Genomic DNA, 18,989 nt, shown 5'->3' with positions numbered 1-18,989 from the left:
AGTCTCCTCTCCTTGTTTTTCCTCACTTACTGAAGCACATTTTCAGTTTCCCACCATAAATTCCATGAAATTCTCCCTACCAATGAGCCATATTCTACTCTCAAGCCACCTCTAAGTAATTTCTCAAGCTTAAAAAAAAGGACAGGGAGGTGAAACAACTAGGAAACAAAATCCTCATCTGCCAGCGTTTGATCAGTTACAGCTTATGGTTTTATCTCCCCAAACATTTTCCCATTATTAAAAAAAACCGAGGGCTTGCAATGCTGTATGTATCAGTACATGTTAAAAAAAAAGACTTCAGAATTTAATAGGATTTTATAGGGACTCAGCTTTGTGAATTACAATAATATAAAAAAACTCTGAAGTAATTTCTATTTGATTTGAATCCATTTACGTATGGCAGTATCTGCTATAACCTGACAGGAACAGTCCAGCTGAAATTGCAAGGACATGAAACCAGGAGTTGGCTTCCTTCCCACTTAACCTGCAATCCTCTCAAGTGGGGGAGGAAAGTTACCAAGCACTGTGTAATCCTTCCCTCCTGCTTTAGAATTAAAAGAAACCCTGGCATGAAAAAACATCCATTAGATTAATTTTTACCCAGATTAACCATTTACTCAAAGGTCACTTGTAGGCTGAATTCCAAACCAACAGCATGTTATACATCTCTTTTAAAGGCAGTATGGTGCAGAAACAGTCCCTTTGTGAACTGCTACATCGCGTCCATCAGGACTGAAACAGCCCTTGCCCTGTGCATCAGAAAACTTTAAACACAGGGAAAACACAATTCCAGCATAAGAAACACTGGGGAAAAAAGCAGCCATGTAATTCCAGTTTTTTAGTCCACCTCAGCAAAAACATAAAAAATAAGCCACAACATAGCACTTCTATGATCCCACATATCATGAAGGGCATGGCTCAAGACAGAAAAGGGAGGCAGGTCAGTATTAAACCACAGACTTGACTTCTGCACCCTCCTACCACAGCCTGACCTTCCTTGGGATGCAGTTTCCTGGCTGGGGAAGAACAAGCTAATGGCTGCTGTGAACCTACAACTGCATTACACACAGTCCTAAGTGCTGTAGGACTGGATCAGGCGTACCTTGATTCCTTCTGCTTCATGCACAGGAACTGAAAAGAGGCAGCGACCCTTGGACCTAAGTTTGTTAATGGCACCTGAAAACTGAAAGAGTAATAAGCTTATTCTTCAGGCTAGAAGAGAAATCAATGATAAGTTACAATGTAATGGGCATGGCCAAAAAGTTGGCTTAGATTTCTTGGTTTTGTTACACGTGTTCTGAATAGAAAAAAAAAATCATCAAATGTCACAAAAAATGTGTCAGAACATACACCCTTCATTGAGTATTGCCATTAAGGTGATTACGTATTGGACATTTAGTTACTCAGAATATTTTCAGTATTATTTGCAAGCACATGAACAAATACTTGCCCCCATCCTCTGCCACCAGTGTCCTGAAGCTCAGCATCATTTCCAGCCACGACTGTTACTGGGAATGGGAGCCTGACTTCTGCTGGGACTTGTGCCTTGGAAAGCCTGACAGCTGGGATCTTTATAAACCTCAATTATCTGTGTTTGTGTCTGGGTAACAATTTAACTGCATAAACCCCAAAAAGTGAAAAAGTGAAGATTAAACTACTAAGTATACCTACACAAATGCAGATTTTTAGGAATGTAATAGCTTTTACTTTGATGTAACGGCTTCCAAAAATCAACTAATGAAACTGAAGTAAGGTCACTAAAATAATGAATAAAAGTGAATTAATGCAGTTGAAGCAGTATTTTAAACCCACATGACTATTTTTTCCTTAGGATCTTCATTTAGATACACCTATCCTTTAATTTTCTTGGTGGCACTGATAATTACAAGCACTGTCCCCATGTAAAATGTTTCAACTTTCATAAACATTTTTAAATTAATCAGTCTATGTATGAATGGGGTTGTTTTGTTTGACCGTGAACATTTCAAATTACCTCGATTTTAAAAATCTTCTTGCATTCATTTTTTTCTGAAGTTCCATGAATTCTAAAGACTTCACCCTGTGGTGCAAAGTTACCTGAGGATAACTCATCTTTTCTTGCATTCTAAAGAAATGGATAAGGAAAGGATAAGGAAGCTCCTCTCCACAGACAGATCAGGCTGGCCACCACACATATAATACATACATGCATATTTTTCCCATATTTAAACTAAATAATACTTTGTGAATATTCTGAAATATCACACAGAGAAAAGATTCCTACCATTACCCCTGTGTTACAGATCAGAAGAAAGAAGGATTATTGACCAAAGGACAACAACAAACTCAACCCAGTATTTTCACTTTATGTTTTAAATCAAGGTTGCTCCATAATTTTCTAGAAGGAATGTTTATTTTGACAGGGAGATGTACCCTGAATTTCAGGAAACCAGAAACTCATCTTGTTACAGGTTTTTTTTTAATTAATGCAATGAAAGATTTACGGTGCTTAGAATGATATAATAATCTGAATAAACCCATCTAGAAGACTTAGTTACTTCTTTTTTTTCCTTTTTGCTTAACACTGTAAAAATTGCTCATGGGACTGCAAATTATATTGGTACAAGCAATGTAAGTTGTTATCAATAACAGTATTAGAAAGAATCAAGTGACCACAACAGCATACTCCAAATACAATTTTTCTTGTGCACTTGAACCATGAAGGAACTCATTGACTATTATGACAAAAATTCCTCTGATACAAGCCAAGAGTGGCAGAAAATCTTGTACTGGAGCTTCCCAGTGTGAAGGGGGCACATCCACGTCATGGTGCACATGGTCTCTTTTCTTTCCTCAGGAAACAAGGAGATCCATGCTCTGCTCAGGGTCTGCACTCCACCTGTGGCCTTTTCCCAACAGAAAAGGATTTAAACTAGATCTGGCACCACAGGACACTCCAAGGAACACAGTACCACTGTCATGGAGCCTGTGGTCCATGTCAGAGTAACACTCCCAGGATCGATAAAAAATTGTCTCTGGAATAGATCCTCCACAGTGAAGCCTGGGTTTAGCCAACATGCAAAGTCTCCAAACATGCTCAAATACTACTGACATTTTTCTAGGAGTCACCCTAGGGAGATAATAAACCTGGATTCACAATGAAAGACATGGTTATCACTGACTTCTGAGATGTTATTCACACTTAAAGTCAGAGTCAGATGACTAACCCCTAAAAAATTGTGCAAATTCAGGTCATTTTTCCTCTTCTCCCATTCTCCCTTTTATTTCACAACTCATACCTAAGGTGTGAGACCCCTCACTGAGCCTCCACTATTGTCTCTCTTGATGCCTACCTTTCCTATTTCTTTGACTGTCTTTTGTTCTCCCCAATCCAGCAGTTTCAGACATCTTTATTAAATAAATTACATTAATAAATCTGCTTGAACAGGAGTAATTATTATGTTAATAAAACCCAGTAAAAATATGCCTTTGACTTCACCTTTGTATTTTTAAATTCTATTTTCTAACAAATAAAGCACTCTAATCTTTATTTTTCTAAATTATTATTACAGTTTTTGTGATGGATAAAATAAATATGCATTTTCCAGAAACAACAGAAAATTAGATGAAAACAAGACACATAGAATTAACTGAAGTGGAACTCTCCCTTTTGATAGATGGCTTGAAGTTTCACTGATCAGAGAAGTTTGCAAAATAATTTCTGATTAGTTGAGAATACATGCTACACAGACAACAGAAAGGGAAGGAAAAAACCAAGAGTGGAAATATTAGCTAATATAAATAAAAATGGATTACTAATCTAAGTGCAAAGATTTTTTGCCTTTTTCAGCTCACAATGTTATTCATGCCCCTGAGCAACTCACTTAATCTTTTTTCTCCTGCACTTTGTCTGTAAAATGGGAATGAACCAACATCATTTATCCCACTGGCGTAATATGTGAGTTAGAGTAAGACAAAAATATAACAAAATCCAAACATCTCAATTATTTAAATAGGATTTGGTACATCAGAATGACATATATAATCTTTGCTTTTGTTCTCTTCAGGAAAAAACCCCTGTGAATTAAAATCGATACATTTTTCATTCTTAAGCATTTCACCTCTGTCTTCTTCCATTTTATATCATTTTTAGCTACATAAAAGATGAACTAGAGGCATTTCAAGTTGTTTTTCTTAGACTTTAAATCTTGGGTAACTTCTTATTTATCACCTTTCACCACAAATTAACATGCACATCAAGACAAGTTCATTATCATTGAGAGGCCTGTTAAATAGATGAAAAAAGAATTGCATCTTAAAGTGCCCTGGATTATCTACTGGTATTCAGTGATGAATAATTTTGTAGTTCATAATAATCAGTTTGCTTTTCTTCCTTTCTAATTGAAAACCTCTGAAAGTAAAATTTATTTTCTTAGTAAATAACTGTTCATTGTCAGAAACTACAATAATATTTGGTTTCAGAAGGTAAGAACAGTATCTATATAAAATAAATAGTTAATGAAATTATATACATAAAACTATTATATGTATATATATGACACAATCTAGAAGAATAAAATACTACATTCTTATGGAAGAAATAAGGCCAAGCTCAGCATATCTTGTCCTGCTGACATGAAATTTCACCTCCCATTAGGAAAATTATATTTGCTGTAACACAGCCCAAACACAGGAGAACTGAAAAGTGAGAAGAAAATTCAAATCCATGGAAAGTACTGGCAGCCAAACAGACCCAAAATCATTGTAATCAAGCATGAATATTGTCATAATGAAAATGCTAAAAAATCAAGTGACAGCTTTATACTGAGAACTCAGATATACCATGGCTATTAATTATTTAGGGTTAATTATTGGAAGGAAAAAGAATTTAAAAAGGCACTATCAGCACAGCACTTCAAGCTCCAGTCTCTTAGAGTTCAGTCACACACATGACAAATACAGACTGCAGGAAAAAAAGAAAATTTAAATGGGGAAAGACGACACCACAAGCACAATTCCAAATTCATCCAGGGCTGTGCAAACACTGCCTGGTGTGTTCTGAGCTTGAGAAGAGCAGCGAATAAAGCACCACACATTCTGCCTCAAAAAAACGCAGGTGCCTCAGTACCATTTTTTTTTATATCTCAGTATTAATTTTGATAAAAGCTCGTTCCAAAAGTTCTGCTAATGCTTTCTCTTCTTGCTGCTTCTGCCCAGAGTTAACACCCTAAAGCTGACACCTTTTGTTCTTTAGCCTCTTTCAGCATTGCTCCTGACCAGCCTTGTTTGATCTTGTCTTTATCTTGCTAACTCTCTTCCCCATCAATCCACATATCTGAGAATTTACTTTACCTTTTTAACATGGAAGATACTCTATGTCACTTCTATTAAATTCACTAGATTTATTTTTTTTCTGTGATTTTTTTTTCTAGTCAGTATCATTCTGCACAGGTTATATGTCTTTAAGGAAGGACCACTGAGATAAAAAAAATCAGAAAAAAAATGTAATTGAATAGTGAATATAGAGATAAAAAGAAAAAACCACACATGCATTCAAAATATTTTGCCAAGATTCTTGCAAAGAATTCATTGAGAGAAAAAAAAAAAAAATAGAAAATTTGACAGACGCACTCTACCACCTGCATATCCAAAAATATCTAAGGATTTCAGCAGAAATATAAAACTTCAAGCATAACAGTCTCCTTGACAGTAAGACAAGAAGCCACTTTCCACAAGTGCCCTCTCTCCCCTCATCTGCATTTCAGATTATTCCGTATGTTAATTTACAACCTGGAGTCATAAGAAATTGAAGATAGTCCATACAAAAATGTTTTTAAGTGGAACAGGAGGAAGTTAAATGATAAGAAATCACAGTTTGCCCTCTTATGCAACAGGGTCTACTTCATCCTTTAGCTGCTCACTCTGCTAACAGATTTCCTTCGGTTCTTTCACGGGGAGGTTTGTGGCTGCCAAAGATCAAGTGCAGAACCAAACCACAGAACTCTCTTCTTAGAGCTTCTGACAACAGAAAAATACTTTTCATTATTTGAGTATTTCAGTATACCTTTCAGGCTGCAGAGAGGTAAAGTTTGTGCAGAGATCCAGCCCAACTTCACCCTCTGTCTTGAAAGCTGAAGTGGTAGAGGCCTTTGAGAGCCATCATCTCTGTCAGACGTCCTCTTTCAAGAACAAACAATAAATGAAGTACTTACTTCAGTCATTTTCTTACATATGAACAAGATAAATTTAAGCCAAACAATCTGGCTTTTTTTCCCTCCCCCCAGGAATACTGCAGGACATTAAGTAAATTATACTGCTGGACTAAATGCAGTAAACATATGAGGTACAATACATCTTGTTTTAAAAAGAGCATGTTTGCTATTCACTGACACTACCAATAACTTTGAGTCTGTTTCCTTGCTAAGTAGTCATATGACCTCCAGAGACATAGATTTTAATTCCTGTTTTGAAAACAGTACCATAAATGTGTCCAGGAGCTTAATTTATTTAATCATTTGTGGAAATTTACTGTGCATTTCTGTAACAGAATTTTTGATATGCAACCATAACTCCTCTCTTGCAGCACATTATTCCCATCACCTGAGGAGGATCTAAGGTAAATCTCTATCAGTTTGAGCCATTTATTTGTTTGCAGATCCCTGGTGCAAAGACAAGTAAACAAGCCTTTCCCTGCCTCACAAATATACTAAGAACTGTATTTTCTTTACTATCTGAAATGGTCCCTCCCTCTTTTGCTCTGAATAGGAGGGTTGCCCAGAGGGTTCCCTTCCATGGAAATTTCCAAGGCCAGGCTGGATAGAACCTGAGCTACCTGGTCTGGTGGAAGGGGTCCCTGCCCATGGCAGGGGGCTTGGAATGAGATGACTTTGATGTCCCCTCCAACCCAAACCATTCTATCAACTTCAACTTATCAACTTCACCTGTTCCAACTACAGCTTAAACAGTCAGAATAAAAAACACCCCATGATGCTGGGATTATTAAAATAATTAAAATTAAATTCAAATTAAATTAGAATTCAAAACCATGATATAATAAGGAAAAAGGTAATTTTCAGGGAAAAAATGGAATCTGAATTAAATCCCTATTCTCCACTACTCCACAGCTGAGCAAATGGGTATTTTAGATTCAATAACTGAATCAGTACAATTAAACAACAAAACACTTATATATTTGTATATTTTAGAACATGATGTTACATCTGCAAAAAATTACCTCATAATTTCAGGGTTTTTTATTCAAGTCATTCTATTTATTCCGAGTTCTTCCTTTGCCTTCTTATTCTACAGATCATCATCACATCTTAAAATGCCAAAGTTTCTATTTTATAAATATCACACCTGTATGGTTAAGAGGATAAGTTGCCACACTTCTGACATACTTTTTGAGATGCATTTCCTTAAACTGAATACTAAGATTCTCAGGAGTAAAAGAGATACTGGAGAAAAACTAGATAAATTCTATTCCATTATGCTTTTACAAGCTGTAGACATAATGAGAAAAGAGAGAGATCAACAAAAAAAGCTCACTCTAAAACAATACTTCAGAGGAATTTTGTTGACAAGAACTGTTCTGCTCATGTAGTGATGGCCACAAAAAACACCACACAGCAAACCCCATGTGGGATAGATACACTGGGATCAAGGTGTTATATTGTTATGCTGTCAAAAAAGGAAGGAAGAAGATGAATTTAAGAAACTGAAATTAAGATGGAGGAGTCTGTCATGCAATAACAGCTTATAAGAGTTACAAACCCAACATATAAACATAAAAAAGCAAAGCTGACATATTTGATAACCACAAAGGCAGCTTATCCCAAATATACTCTCAATTACAGTCATTCTGCATTACACAGAATGCAAAAACAAGTCCAGGGAAGTGCAGCATCGCAACACCATCTCAGTTTTTATGTTTTTTACGTTGTCAACCTCCCCAGCCTCCTGCCTGGGCAAACAGGAAGGTTTTTTCCTTCTCCCCTCTGTGGGACGAGAAGGCAGTTTGCCCTCTTCCAGCAGTGCCACACCTCCCACCCTTCCCCACACAGGAACACGGCACAGCAGCTCCTTGTGCCCTGAACACCACCTGCAAAACTCAAGGTTTTCTTTGAGGGTGAATTCTATAAATCCAGCTGAGCCTCAGCTGCGTGGGAGCACCTCTCTGAACCGAGCAGCTGTGGGCAGTGGCCTCCTTCAAACAGACCCTGGGATGCCAAACTGGCCCCTGGGATGTCAAACCGGCCCCTGGGATGCCAAACCGGCCCCTGCGATGTCAAACCGGCCCCTGGGATGCCAAACCGGCCCCTGGGATGTCAAACCAGCCCCTGGGATGTCAAACCGGCCCCTGGGATGTCAAACCGGCCCCTGGGATGCCAAACCGGCCCCTGGGATGCCAAACCAGCCCCTCATTTGCCTGCTCTGTGGCAGCCACCCCAAACTGCCACGGCACAGGAACAAGAGCTTCATTAGGCTCTGGAAATAGGAAAAACAAGCACAAAGGTTCATCTTACTTCAGAAATGGTAAAGAAACGGGCAAACACAGATGAGAGATTGTTGCACTGAGTCAACAAGAGAGACTCACATAACTGAAGTACTGAAGACATCTAAACCCACAATCTGTTGTGTACACAGTGATTTCAGAGAGCAAATAACATTTCAGTTTTCTGTGCTGTGTTCTGGTTGAATTGTCCACATTTGAGCAATCCTAAATACAGGTGCAGAATTTTAGTCCATATATAACACTAGGTAATATATATTTCCAAGTACCTCAAATTTAATGTTCTTTCTTCTAATTAGACTTCTGCTGGATCTGTAGGCAGTCTTATAAACCACTTTAACCTTAATTTTTCATTATGGAAATTGTAAGTATTCATTAACTTTGGAAGACATGGCATTACAGCTGTGATATATCATTCCTCATATTATTAACAATCTACTTTATAAATTTAGTGCTTGAAGCACATACTGGTAATAATGCCTTACGAGTTTTATTTTTGTAAGAATTTAGAAACAAACTTAACAGGAGCCCACACACTTATTTGCCTAGTCATACACAAAATTTTATTTGCTGCAATTACTTTAATGTTAGTGTCAAAATATATCTGCAGCAAGTTTAGCAGACACACCAGAAACTAAACCCCAACCCCCCAAAAAGAGAAGCTATGCGGCTAGCACTACTCTTTCCACCTCTCTAACTCTTTGGTAAGATAACTTAAGCAAGAATAAAGTCCAGATTATCACTTTTTTTGTAGTAAACTTTTGGCATATGTAAATAATATTAGTCAAAGGTAATACTTTCTCCACAGAGACTATGTACCATTTTAGCTTTTCTTCAATATCATTCAAATGCCTATAACTATCTCAGGAATACAAAAACTTCAAAAGAAAATCAGATATTGCTATGAAATCAAATTGACTACCATGTATAAAAAGTTTTTTTTGGTACCCTAACTACATCATGTGAAATTTATTATTATATTTATAATATTTAATATATCATCGTAAACTGCCAACCTGAAAACATAGTACTCTAGTGGAAGTAATTTTAAAAAGTGAATATACAATTCTAGACCAGCTACCACAGAGTAGCCATTTGCTTGAAGGAATAACATTTATGCAATTTGTTCTACATGATGGTCTTTTTTTTTTTTTTTTTTCATTATCTAACATTGCTTCTGGCCTTAGTAGCAAAACCTAAAATACTGGTAATTTTTACTTCAGTATTTAAACAAATGGAGTTGATTAATGCATTTGAGAAGACAAAGTTGTACTGAACTGAGTCATCTGCAACTGAGCCTCTACCATTTCATATAATCAAATATGATTATGAATATCAATCTCATATTCAAAATTTCCACTTGTTTCCACAGACAGCAGACAGCTTGCTCCCTTTTAGGTAAAACTGACCACAGGCTATTCTGTGGTTTTCACATGGAATAGTGGAAAAAATACAGCTGATGTTAGCCAGCTGCTCAAATTTTCTTAGCATTAGACATTTCTTTGTATTCTACAAGTGCTGGTGGAACTGCAAAACAAAACCCCTCAGCTGCAGTGCTTGGTGCCATGCCTTTGTACAAGAAAATTTCTATAAGGTTTAGGTGACACGTGCCTTTGGAAAAACATGCCAAGAGAAGAAACACAGCAAAGAGCAAGTACCAAAAGCCCAAAGTTAGGAGTGGATAAATGAGACAATAAGAAAAGAAGGAATATGAGAGTGAGGATAGGTTGCTAAAAGATGTCTAACAATACCAGGACTGGCAAGGCATACCTGGGCTCAGAACATGGATAGAGGAGCAATGCTAGGAATAAAACAGATAGAGATACTGGCAAGTTCTTCCAAGCAGATTGGTTTTTAAGCTGAGGAAGAATCTTGAAAGCAATCAACAGAAGACCAAGACTCAGCATTCAAAATTACACTGGACAAACTACACTGAAGAGACATTTCAGCAGTGATGATCAAACTGTTGCAATGCTCTTCAAACAACTGTCTTACTTTGTGCAAGTGGTGATTGTCATAAGGAACACTCTTGACTGTTTAAGAAAACAGAGTCCAGCAGCATCATCAAAAGCAATTCTAGCTACACATAAGCAAGAAAACAGGACTGCCTTCACTGCTCTGTCAAGAACAGTTTCAAGTGTTAAATTCAGTTTGTAACATCCAGGTCTTGATTAAAGTTTAGGAAAAAGAACAGGTCTTAACTATTGTATTTTCCACAATATTTCTTTAGGTGAGTGAATTATTCCTCCATTTTCTGGACTTTCTCAAATTCAGCTAAAATAAGATCTCTTTACTTTTCACTGTATTATGAAGAAACAGTCAACTGTTTTTTTGAGCTTTCTGCATCCATTTTAACAAGTTTCTACCACACACACACAAACATCTGAGCCCCACTCCACCTCCCGTATTAGCAGCAGCATTCCTCAGAGAGGCTTTTCTCCAAGCAGTTTTAAAAAGATATCTTTTTCATTCTGAATTAAACAGGATGCAGAGATTTCCACAAGTGGAGGAGCAGGAATCACAAACCTATAACCCAACTATTCTAAGGAAATGTAAGCAAGTAATTACAAATAAAACTGCTTACATTCATGCAACTTGTTTGGCAACAGCAGCATAGCATAAGGAAAGCTGCTACAATTCATAACAGCATCTTGTAATAAAACAGCTTTATGCATCCCTCTCAAACTGTTTAGTGTTCAAATCTCATCAGATGGCTGAGTAAGCATTACACTTTGGGACAGTAAATCTCTGTTTCCAATATGGTCTGCATTCACAGACACGTACTTTTGCACTCAGTGTAGTCACTTCCAGCTAAGCACTCAAATGGAAAGAAAAAGGCAATATATAAAGACATCTGCATGCTATTTTGTCTAATCAGCTATCTAGACTCTGAAACCATTTTGGAACCTTAAAGGATGAGCACCTCAAAAGGAACTGACTGCTACCAGCAAAAGCTGATTTGAAGTTGGATTTACAAACAAGAAATAGTGTCAAAGAACCACCTTTATACAAATCACTGTGTCTTCAGCCTGTCTTTATCCACATCCCTGGGGCATACAGGGCATTGCCATGGTATATTTCAGTTCTATTAGAGACAAACTAAAAGGTAGGAAAGGGTTTAGAAACCACTACCAAGTCGAAATTCATGACAGAAGATGACATTATACAGGCAGATGCTTGAAGAGCTCTGCTTAGATTGACAGACAGCTCACAGAACACACAACTGACTGAACTGCAGCATCTAATTAAATCTGTACAGAAAAACACTGGCTACTGTGGGTTTCCCAATCACACAGAAAAGAGCATCACCAGACCTAATGGCTAAAACTGAAGCCAGTTTCCAAAACCCAGAGAAAAGCTGGCATCTGCTTTTAACATGGAGGCTGAGTTCCCACAGTCACTGCCCATCAGTGGAAATCATGGATTTTCATGATCTGCTTCTACTTCATGCTCTCCTGGTGATTCCAGAACTTCAGAATGTGCTTAGTTCAAGGAAAGATTACTGCGATCAGTGTAGAAATAATCTGATGAAAGTTAACGAGAAACCCAAAAGCAGGCCAAGACAGGTAACTGCAGATCCTCTGACCTGGAACTCTGAATCCAGAGACAAATAATATAAAACAAACAGGACAAATGCTGGGCCCTGCTTACCCAATTATACTTCCTTATAATTTTGTTTTTCTACTGATTTATAGACTTTAAATGAATTGGCCATCAGCACTTGGACTAAACTCCAAAGTCCCCATGGTTCTCTAAGGAAGACAATGAGACTTGGATGGTATTTTTATTTGTTTGAAACTTTCCTTATGTTTTTCTTACTGACTGAAGTGTGTGCATTTGGGTCCAGCCACAATATTTTAAAAGCTTCTAGAAATCACGTAATGCATTGGAGGTGTTAGGAGAACAAACAGGGAGGACAGAGGAAATATAAACAGAGCAATCATCATCATGGATGAACCAGCTGTCCACTGAGTCTAGAATTTAGTCCCCAGTAGTAAGACATTTCAAAACAACATGGGGGAAAAATAAAGCAGAAAAGACAATTACAGAGTAAATAAAAATACACCTAAAACTTGGTCCCAATGCATTTGAGCTGAAAACTGACTCGTGCATTGGAGCAGTGAATACCCTCTGGTGCTTAACCCATCTTCCACACACTCCACTAAAATACAAATATCTAATCCTTCCCTTATTTTTTCTGAAGATGCAGACCTTAAACACATGTGGCATTGGAGAGTTCATCAATGTATAACCCAAAGTAAATGCTGCTGTATGTCAAATATTTGCTGAACACCATTTTATTTAAATAGTTCTTTCTTCCTGTATTATGAGAAAAGAGGAGAAGGAAAATGGCCTAATTGCTCCTTTACCAGAAAACAAGCTTTGGAAGGGTTCTCAAGTTCACAGAAACAAAATGATATTCATTGAAGCAAATTCAGGACTACATATAAAAACTCATTTTCTGGAACCCACCTAGGATGCAGGAACAGAGATGCCCAATTCAAATCCTGATCAAATGTAAAAGCTTTCTAAATCTGACATTTCAATGTTAATAGGTGTATTAGAAAAGAATCTAAGTCTCTCCATCAGTTTGAGAACACTCTCAAGTAATCAAGCCTCCCTTCCAAACACATCTTGCTGAAAACCAGATGCTAAAAAATATCAATTGAACCTTTGGAAAACAAGACACCGAAGGTGGAACAAATTTGCAAGATTTGCTCAGTGTTAGCCGTTTTCATTATTAGAATTAATCAAAAATCACTTTCATTTGAAGTATATTTTTTACAAACTAAAATTATTATTTCATTTCCATGGAGTACATTATTTCCCTTTACAGTAGATTTTAGTATGAGACAGAGCATCCACAGATGTGTGTAAACAAAGTTCTTAGAAGAGTGTGTGCTCACGTGTGTATGAGAAAATCGAGAAGGGTTTATAGGATCAAAAATTATTATTTTCAGTATCCAAAGTATTAGAATTCTATTACATAGCAGAGTAAAGGGATGAGGCAGGAAAAAATATACCAAAGAAAGGTTTTGTTCAACACCCAGTCAGGCCCCAGCACTACAAGACAAGCAAACATGGCTTTCATTGAGGCACAAGATCTTTTGCTTGGTAGAAATTTGGAACTATGAAGTATAGAAAGCATATTTCCTATTAATTTTCAAGTTCTACTGAAAAGGTATTTGCATGAAAATGGTTATTAAACCTATTTTAGGGCAGACCTGAGGTTTTTAATTTTTTTTCTTTTATTCAGTGTGTGCTTACTACATGTTAATAACATCTAGTTTTTAGAAGTAATCCTTTTATATGTGGTTTACACAATGTGCTTGTAACTTTGCAAATGGTTTTAAAAAATAGAAACTAGTTTAACTTAATCATCAACTAACGAGGAGTCCAGCAGAGAAGCAGTAAAAATAGAAGTTCTTTTTTGAAAGCTATATAAAGGAGCAAAAAAAGAGGAAAAAAGGAGCATAAGTCTATATAAACTTATATACTTGCATCAGAAATCCCTGCATTCCAAGTCTCTCATTTAAACTGTAAACAAATGCTGATTTTTAATAATGATCTGTTGTGGGAAACTGCCGAGAATAAAAAGCTGTTCCATGAGAGAAACAGAGAGAAAAGTTATTCCCCAAGTGTGTGTACAGAGAATTCTCAGATTATGTCTAGCTGTTGTTTATTCTACAAATACATATTAATATTAGAATAGTACTGGGTTTTCCAGCACTGGTGTTATTAATCATTTCTGGAGTTCCCATCAGATCTGCTCAATTGGTCCAGCAGGTGAGAAGAGATGAAGATGAACCTTTGCTCAGCCCAGGTCAGACTCTCAGACTCCCAGTGCTCAGCCCAGGAGGTCTGAGCACCCCAGCACACCCAGCAAAGGGACTCACAATGGATGAAGATAGAAAATGGTGAAATGCCAAGAAAATAGAATGGAAGGGGAACGTAAGGGAAGTGAAAAGGAAGAGATTATCACAACTGATTTAAACTACCACTTGCAAACCAGAGAGCTTGCTGCTCAGAAGGAAAAAAAAAGAAATCAAAAGAAAACAAACACACAAACAAAACTAAACCCCCAAACATTACAAACCAAAAAAAAAAAAAAAAAAACAAAAAAAAACAACCAAATCCAAAACCAAAACAACATACACAAAATACCAAGAGAAAACAATTTGTGTGTATTTAAAAGAAAGCACCCCAAAGACTGAAGGTCAATGCCATGATGTCTCCCTGAAAATCCACTTTTAAATACATTTTCTTCTGGTTTTTATTGTGACTCAGATCTAATGTACACAAAGTTTTGGTTTAATTCCTGTCTATCAGATCATCTTGCTATTACAGCTCAAAAGGGCACTTGACTGATCTTAGAGTATAAATCAGAGGAGGAATGTTAGGTTTGGGTTCGACTTTCTTACCTTTTCCTTTCTTAAAAGCTTACTGACAGAAGGCTGCCCTAAACGTTTGTACTTTTATTTATTTGCTAGTCTAGTAATGCTGCTGCATTGCTCCATTATTAACAACTTCAACACACATGAAAGCACAAATGAAAAGTGCTTTCAGGTTTTTAAATCACGTAATAAAATCTCCCAATCTTTTATGATTTGCGGAGGGAGAGCATAAGGGAGGGAGGTTTTATTCAGCATCTTTCCATTATTAAATAGGGTACACAAATTATATTTTTTTGTTTCTCAATAAGGCCATGCTTTCTAGACAGGAGAAATTGAAGGCAGTTGTTTCACCCTAATACATATTTTACACTGGGATCGTGTTTCTCTCAGGTCACCATTAAAACCAAAGCCCTAATTCAGGAGAAGTGGAGGTTCCACGTGTACTGGCTAGAAGAGGAGAGCTGCCTTGAGGCCTTTTCCTACACAAACCACCCTACACCTGATTTAATGTTAAAGCATCTGCCACGTTGCCTCTACCTCAAATTTCCTTTGGTTATGAAACTGTACAGATATAATGAAAATCAACAGATTGCAGAATGCCACTCAAAAACCTTGCATGACAAAGGAAAACTATAAATGTGCTCTCACTCTAAGGAGAATACATTAAAGAAGTTTTACTTAATGTATTTAATACAAATCTATCAAAACATTTCATTTTCAAAAGGTCACATGTCCTGGAGAGAAGTATTAAAATTGTAATTGCCAAAACTCAGTTGGATTTGGAAGGGATACATTAATTTTAACAGAAGAGTTGAGGATGACTCAGGTTTGATGACAAGATGATCAAAGATCTCATTTGGGTGTTATTGGGAGCATGAGCAGTGAGACAAAGCCTGGTCAGCCCAGGCACCTGTAAGAGCAGCTGTGGCCTCTAAGTAGCAGCCTATCAGTCACTGTGAATAGTTAAAATCTTTTAAATCTGAACAACCTTCATTCCTCGCAGGAAAATACTAAAACAAGCCAGCAATAACTGTTTCAGATTTCTGAGCTCTGAATATAGTTTTTGTTATTAGCATTTTGCTGACAAACCATGATAAACAAAACTAGAATGAGTGCAACTTTGCCTTAACAGATTTTCCATACCCAGTAACGTACAACAAGCAGCTCCAAACAGCTGTGAGCAGTTCCAGTGGCATGGTCAAACCAAATATTTTGCAGTAAGTAAAAAGTATTTAGCTTTTCTAATAGAAGAGACAAAATACTGAGGAAAACATCTGCAATTCCTTTAAAAAAATCAAGCTTTTTTTCTAACAGAAGAACAAAAACATCTCTAAAGACTATTTTAATCATGTTTATTTCCCACAGAATTTAATCCCATCATAACACCCACTCAAAGTTAGAATAAATTTAAATGTATAAATTCCTACGTGTCTGCAGCTGGAAACTGGATGCACGAGATGTAATGAACAGAACTTCCTACTATATGAACCACATCTTTATCTATCTAATGTTAATATAGAAAGTGAGAACAGCTACCAAATCTTAATCTAGATCTACCTGTCATATTTTCTTGAATTTCATGCCAGTAAAACTGTTCAATCAGAAAGATATCCAGCTTTCAAATGCAAAGAATCATCACACTGACTTATTTTCTAAAAAAATTGCTTTCTAAACTTAACAAAAGCAGAAAAATAAGGAGTTGCTACTCATTATCTAACAAAATATTACTTTGGCTCTCTAAAATAAACACTATTTATTTAGACACAACAAAACAAACTAGTAGGGGAAAAAATAACAATAATAAAAAAAACCCTGAGGTTTCAATTCAGTTACCAACAATTTGCATTCCCCTTTGTAAAGAGGGCAGAGAAGAACACATTAAGAGCAGGGGGAGGATGAACAGTTGTCAAATCAGTAATCAAGAGAAAAAGACCATTATGAAATGCTGAATAATGACCTGCAAACTAAAATGAGACACTTAAGCTGAAGCATCAATCATCCTGATAGGAAAAAGTAATATTTAGATGACTTCTGTACAGTAAAGCAGAACAGACTGCAGTGAAAATGGCTCCAGCAGCTCAGAGGTTTGAGGTTTTGATGCTTTGTCTTAGGTAAACACCTCTAAGCAAAGAAAGACCTTCCAAGAGCAGAGATTACCCCAGAAAACAGAAGTGGGTGTTTCACAGACCAAGCACAATGCAAACACTCCCACGTGTCTGCAGACAAATCTGAGAGAAGCAAGGGATTAGACAAGGGCTTAATTATTAATGGCAATTATTAGATAGTTTGATTGAAAGGGGAAGACAGACACTGACTGCTGTCAGAACGTTTTAAACAAGATGTGTGACATGATACCAGGTATAAGAAACGACCTTCCACTGAAGGATTTCCACAATAAGTGTGGTAACTTCCCATTCCTTGAGCCACAGCATTAGAAATGTGCAGCAGAGAACTGTCACATGCTGTTAACAAGCACATCTACAAACCAGAAGAGTTTCTGCATTTAAATTATGGTACATTTAAATTATGTACCCGATGATTTACCTTCCAGCGAGGGAGCACAAAATCTACACATTTGCCCATCAAGCCTGCCTGTATCTTAGTTGGTATGAACCATAACTGATTCTTCAACTGACACTAAACCAAGGCTTTTAATTCAAATGCCATATCTAATCATTGATTGAATGCCAATTTAACCTGGCTATTTGGGCAAGTAAACCACGTGATTAAACAGAGTTCCTGTGAAGCAATGTTCACTAATAGTATCAACACAGAGTCTTACAAGTTCTTGAGACAAGAAAATACCCAAATGAGAATAAAACTATGTGTGTACATTTACAGGTTTTCAAGTAAAAACATTTATATTTTTAATTCACTAATCTATTGGACATAGCAAGGACTCTTGTATAAAATAAGAGGTTAATTCCCCTAGCTTACCAGCTCATACAAGCAGGTTATTTCAAACATTAGTTGTAGGCTGCAATGCTCAATTACAGCCAATTACAAAAGGAATTAAATGGGTTTCCTCCTTTTAGTTTTTATGAGGTCAAGGGTGAGCAATATGGGTGAGCAGTGACAAAATAAAGTCAGAAGAACCACCACTTCCCACAGTTCAGTTACTCAGCATTCAGGAACAGGAAAGGAATTCCAAGGCACCTGATGAATAATGAATGTATGTTGGCCATATGGGTTTTTACCATAACAGTGTTTTAGTTGTCTTTTCAGTACAGATTCTGTGTTAAAGAGAGACACATTTAGGTGAAAATGCCGTTATCATTTCCAGAATTAACCTAGGAAACAATACCAAGCTAGCACATTGTCTAACCCCAATATCTATGCAAAAGACATCCTCTGGTTAAGGGTCATGGCATTTTCAGATGTTTTGATCAGTGAATCTCAGTTTGCCTCATTTACAAATTGTGAATCTCAGAAGTACCAGAACTCAGAGAAAAGAAAGAACTTTCTAATTTAGGACAAAGCAGTGGAAATAAGATAATATCCATTCTCCCAGAGCTCTTTCATTAAAACTCCTTGTAGCACTGAGATGCTTTAACAAGGAGCAGACCGCCCACCGAGGAGCACCATAGAAGGAACCAGTCCTGGCTGCAAACATACCTTGTCTTGGAAACTCATCCGACTCCCTGTGCACCAGGTCAGACACTCGATTTCCATAGTGCATCCTGGTGTCGTGGTCATAGGCCTTCAGAGTCTCACTGGAGCTGTAGGACTTCTGGGTGGGCACCCTGCAGTCCTCGCTGTCCAGCGACGAGCTGGTGTAGCGGCACTGCTTCCCGCAGCGGCCCCGCGTCAGCGAGCGGTGCCTCCTGTCCTTTATGTCCATTATTCTGAGCCAGGCACGGCGCTCCCAGGAGAGCCACTCTTCTGTCTGGGGTCAGTCACTGTCACCTGACAACATGAAAGGATGAGAAAAGAGTAAGTAATGCTGCCACTAGGTTTTGTTTTGTTCTACTTTCCCTGACTTGTCCTTGAAGAACAGTGCGGCACAGATCGAAAAGAAAGGGAAGGCCAACATCATGCATCCTCTAAAAAATTGAAATAATTGACCAGAATGGGTAGGGAGCAAAAAATTAAATGCTGTGGGA

At 37.3% G+C, this 18,989-nt stretch overlaps 1 protein-coding gene across 4 annotated transcripts in view; it reads right to left on the bottom strand.

Annotated features, from left to right (window-relative positions):
- TENM2 (teneurin transmembrane protein 2) overlaps positions 1 to 18,727 on the bottom strand; it is a 479,299-nt gene extending 460,572 nt beyond the window's left edge. For all 4 annotated transcript variants that reach the window (XM_041488023.1, XM_041488020.1, XM_041488021.1 and 1 more), the window contains exon 1: positions 18,502 to 18,727. In XM_041488023.1, coding sequence (XP_041343957.1) covers positions 18,502 to 18,727 — 226 coding nt within the window. The remainder of the gene's footprint in view (positions 1 to 18,501) is intronic.
- Positions 18,728 to 18,989: the final 262 nt, after the last annotated feature.

The sequence above is a fragment of the Pyrgilauda ruficollis genome, unplaced genomic scaffold (genome assembly GCF_017590135.1).
Source record: "Pyrgilauda ruficollis isolate IOZ18807 unplaced genomic scaffold, ASM1759013v1 scaffold86, whole genome shotgun sequence".
NCBI classification, from domain to species: domain Eukaryota; kingdom Metazoa; phylum Chordata; class Aves; order Passeriformes; family Passeridae; genus Pyrgilauda; species Pyrgilauda ruficollis.
Note: the sequence above shows the minus strand (reverse complement) of the source record. Positions and strands in the feature narration are given on the sequence as shown.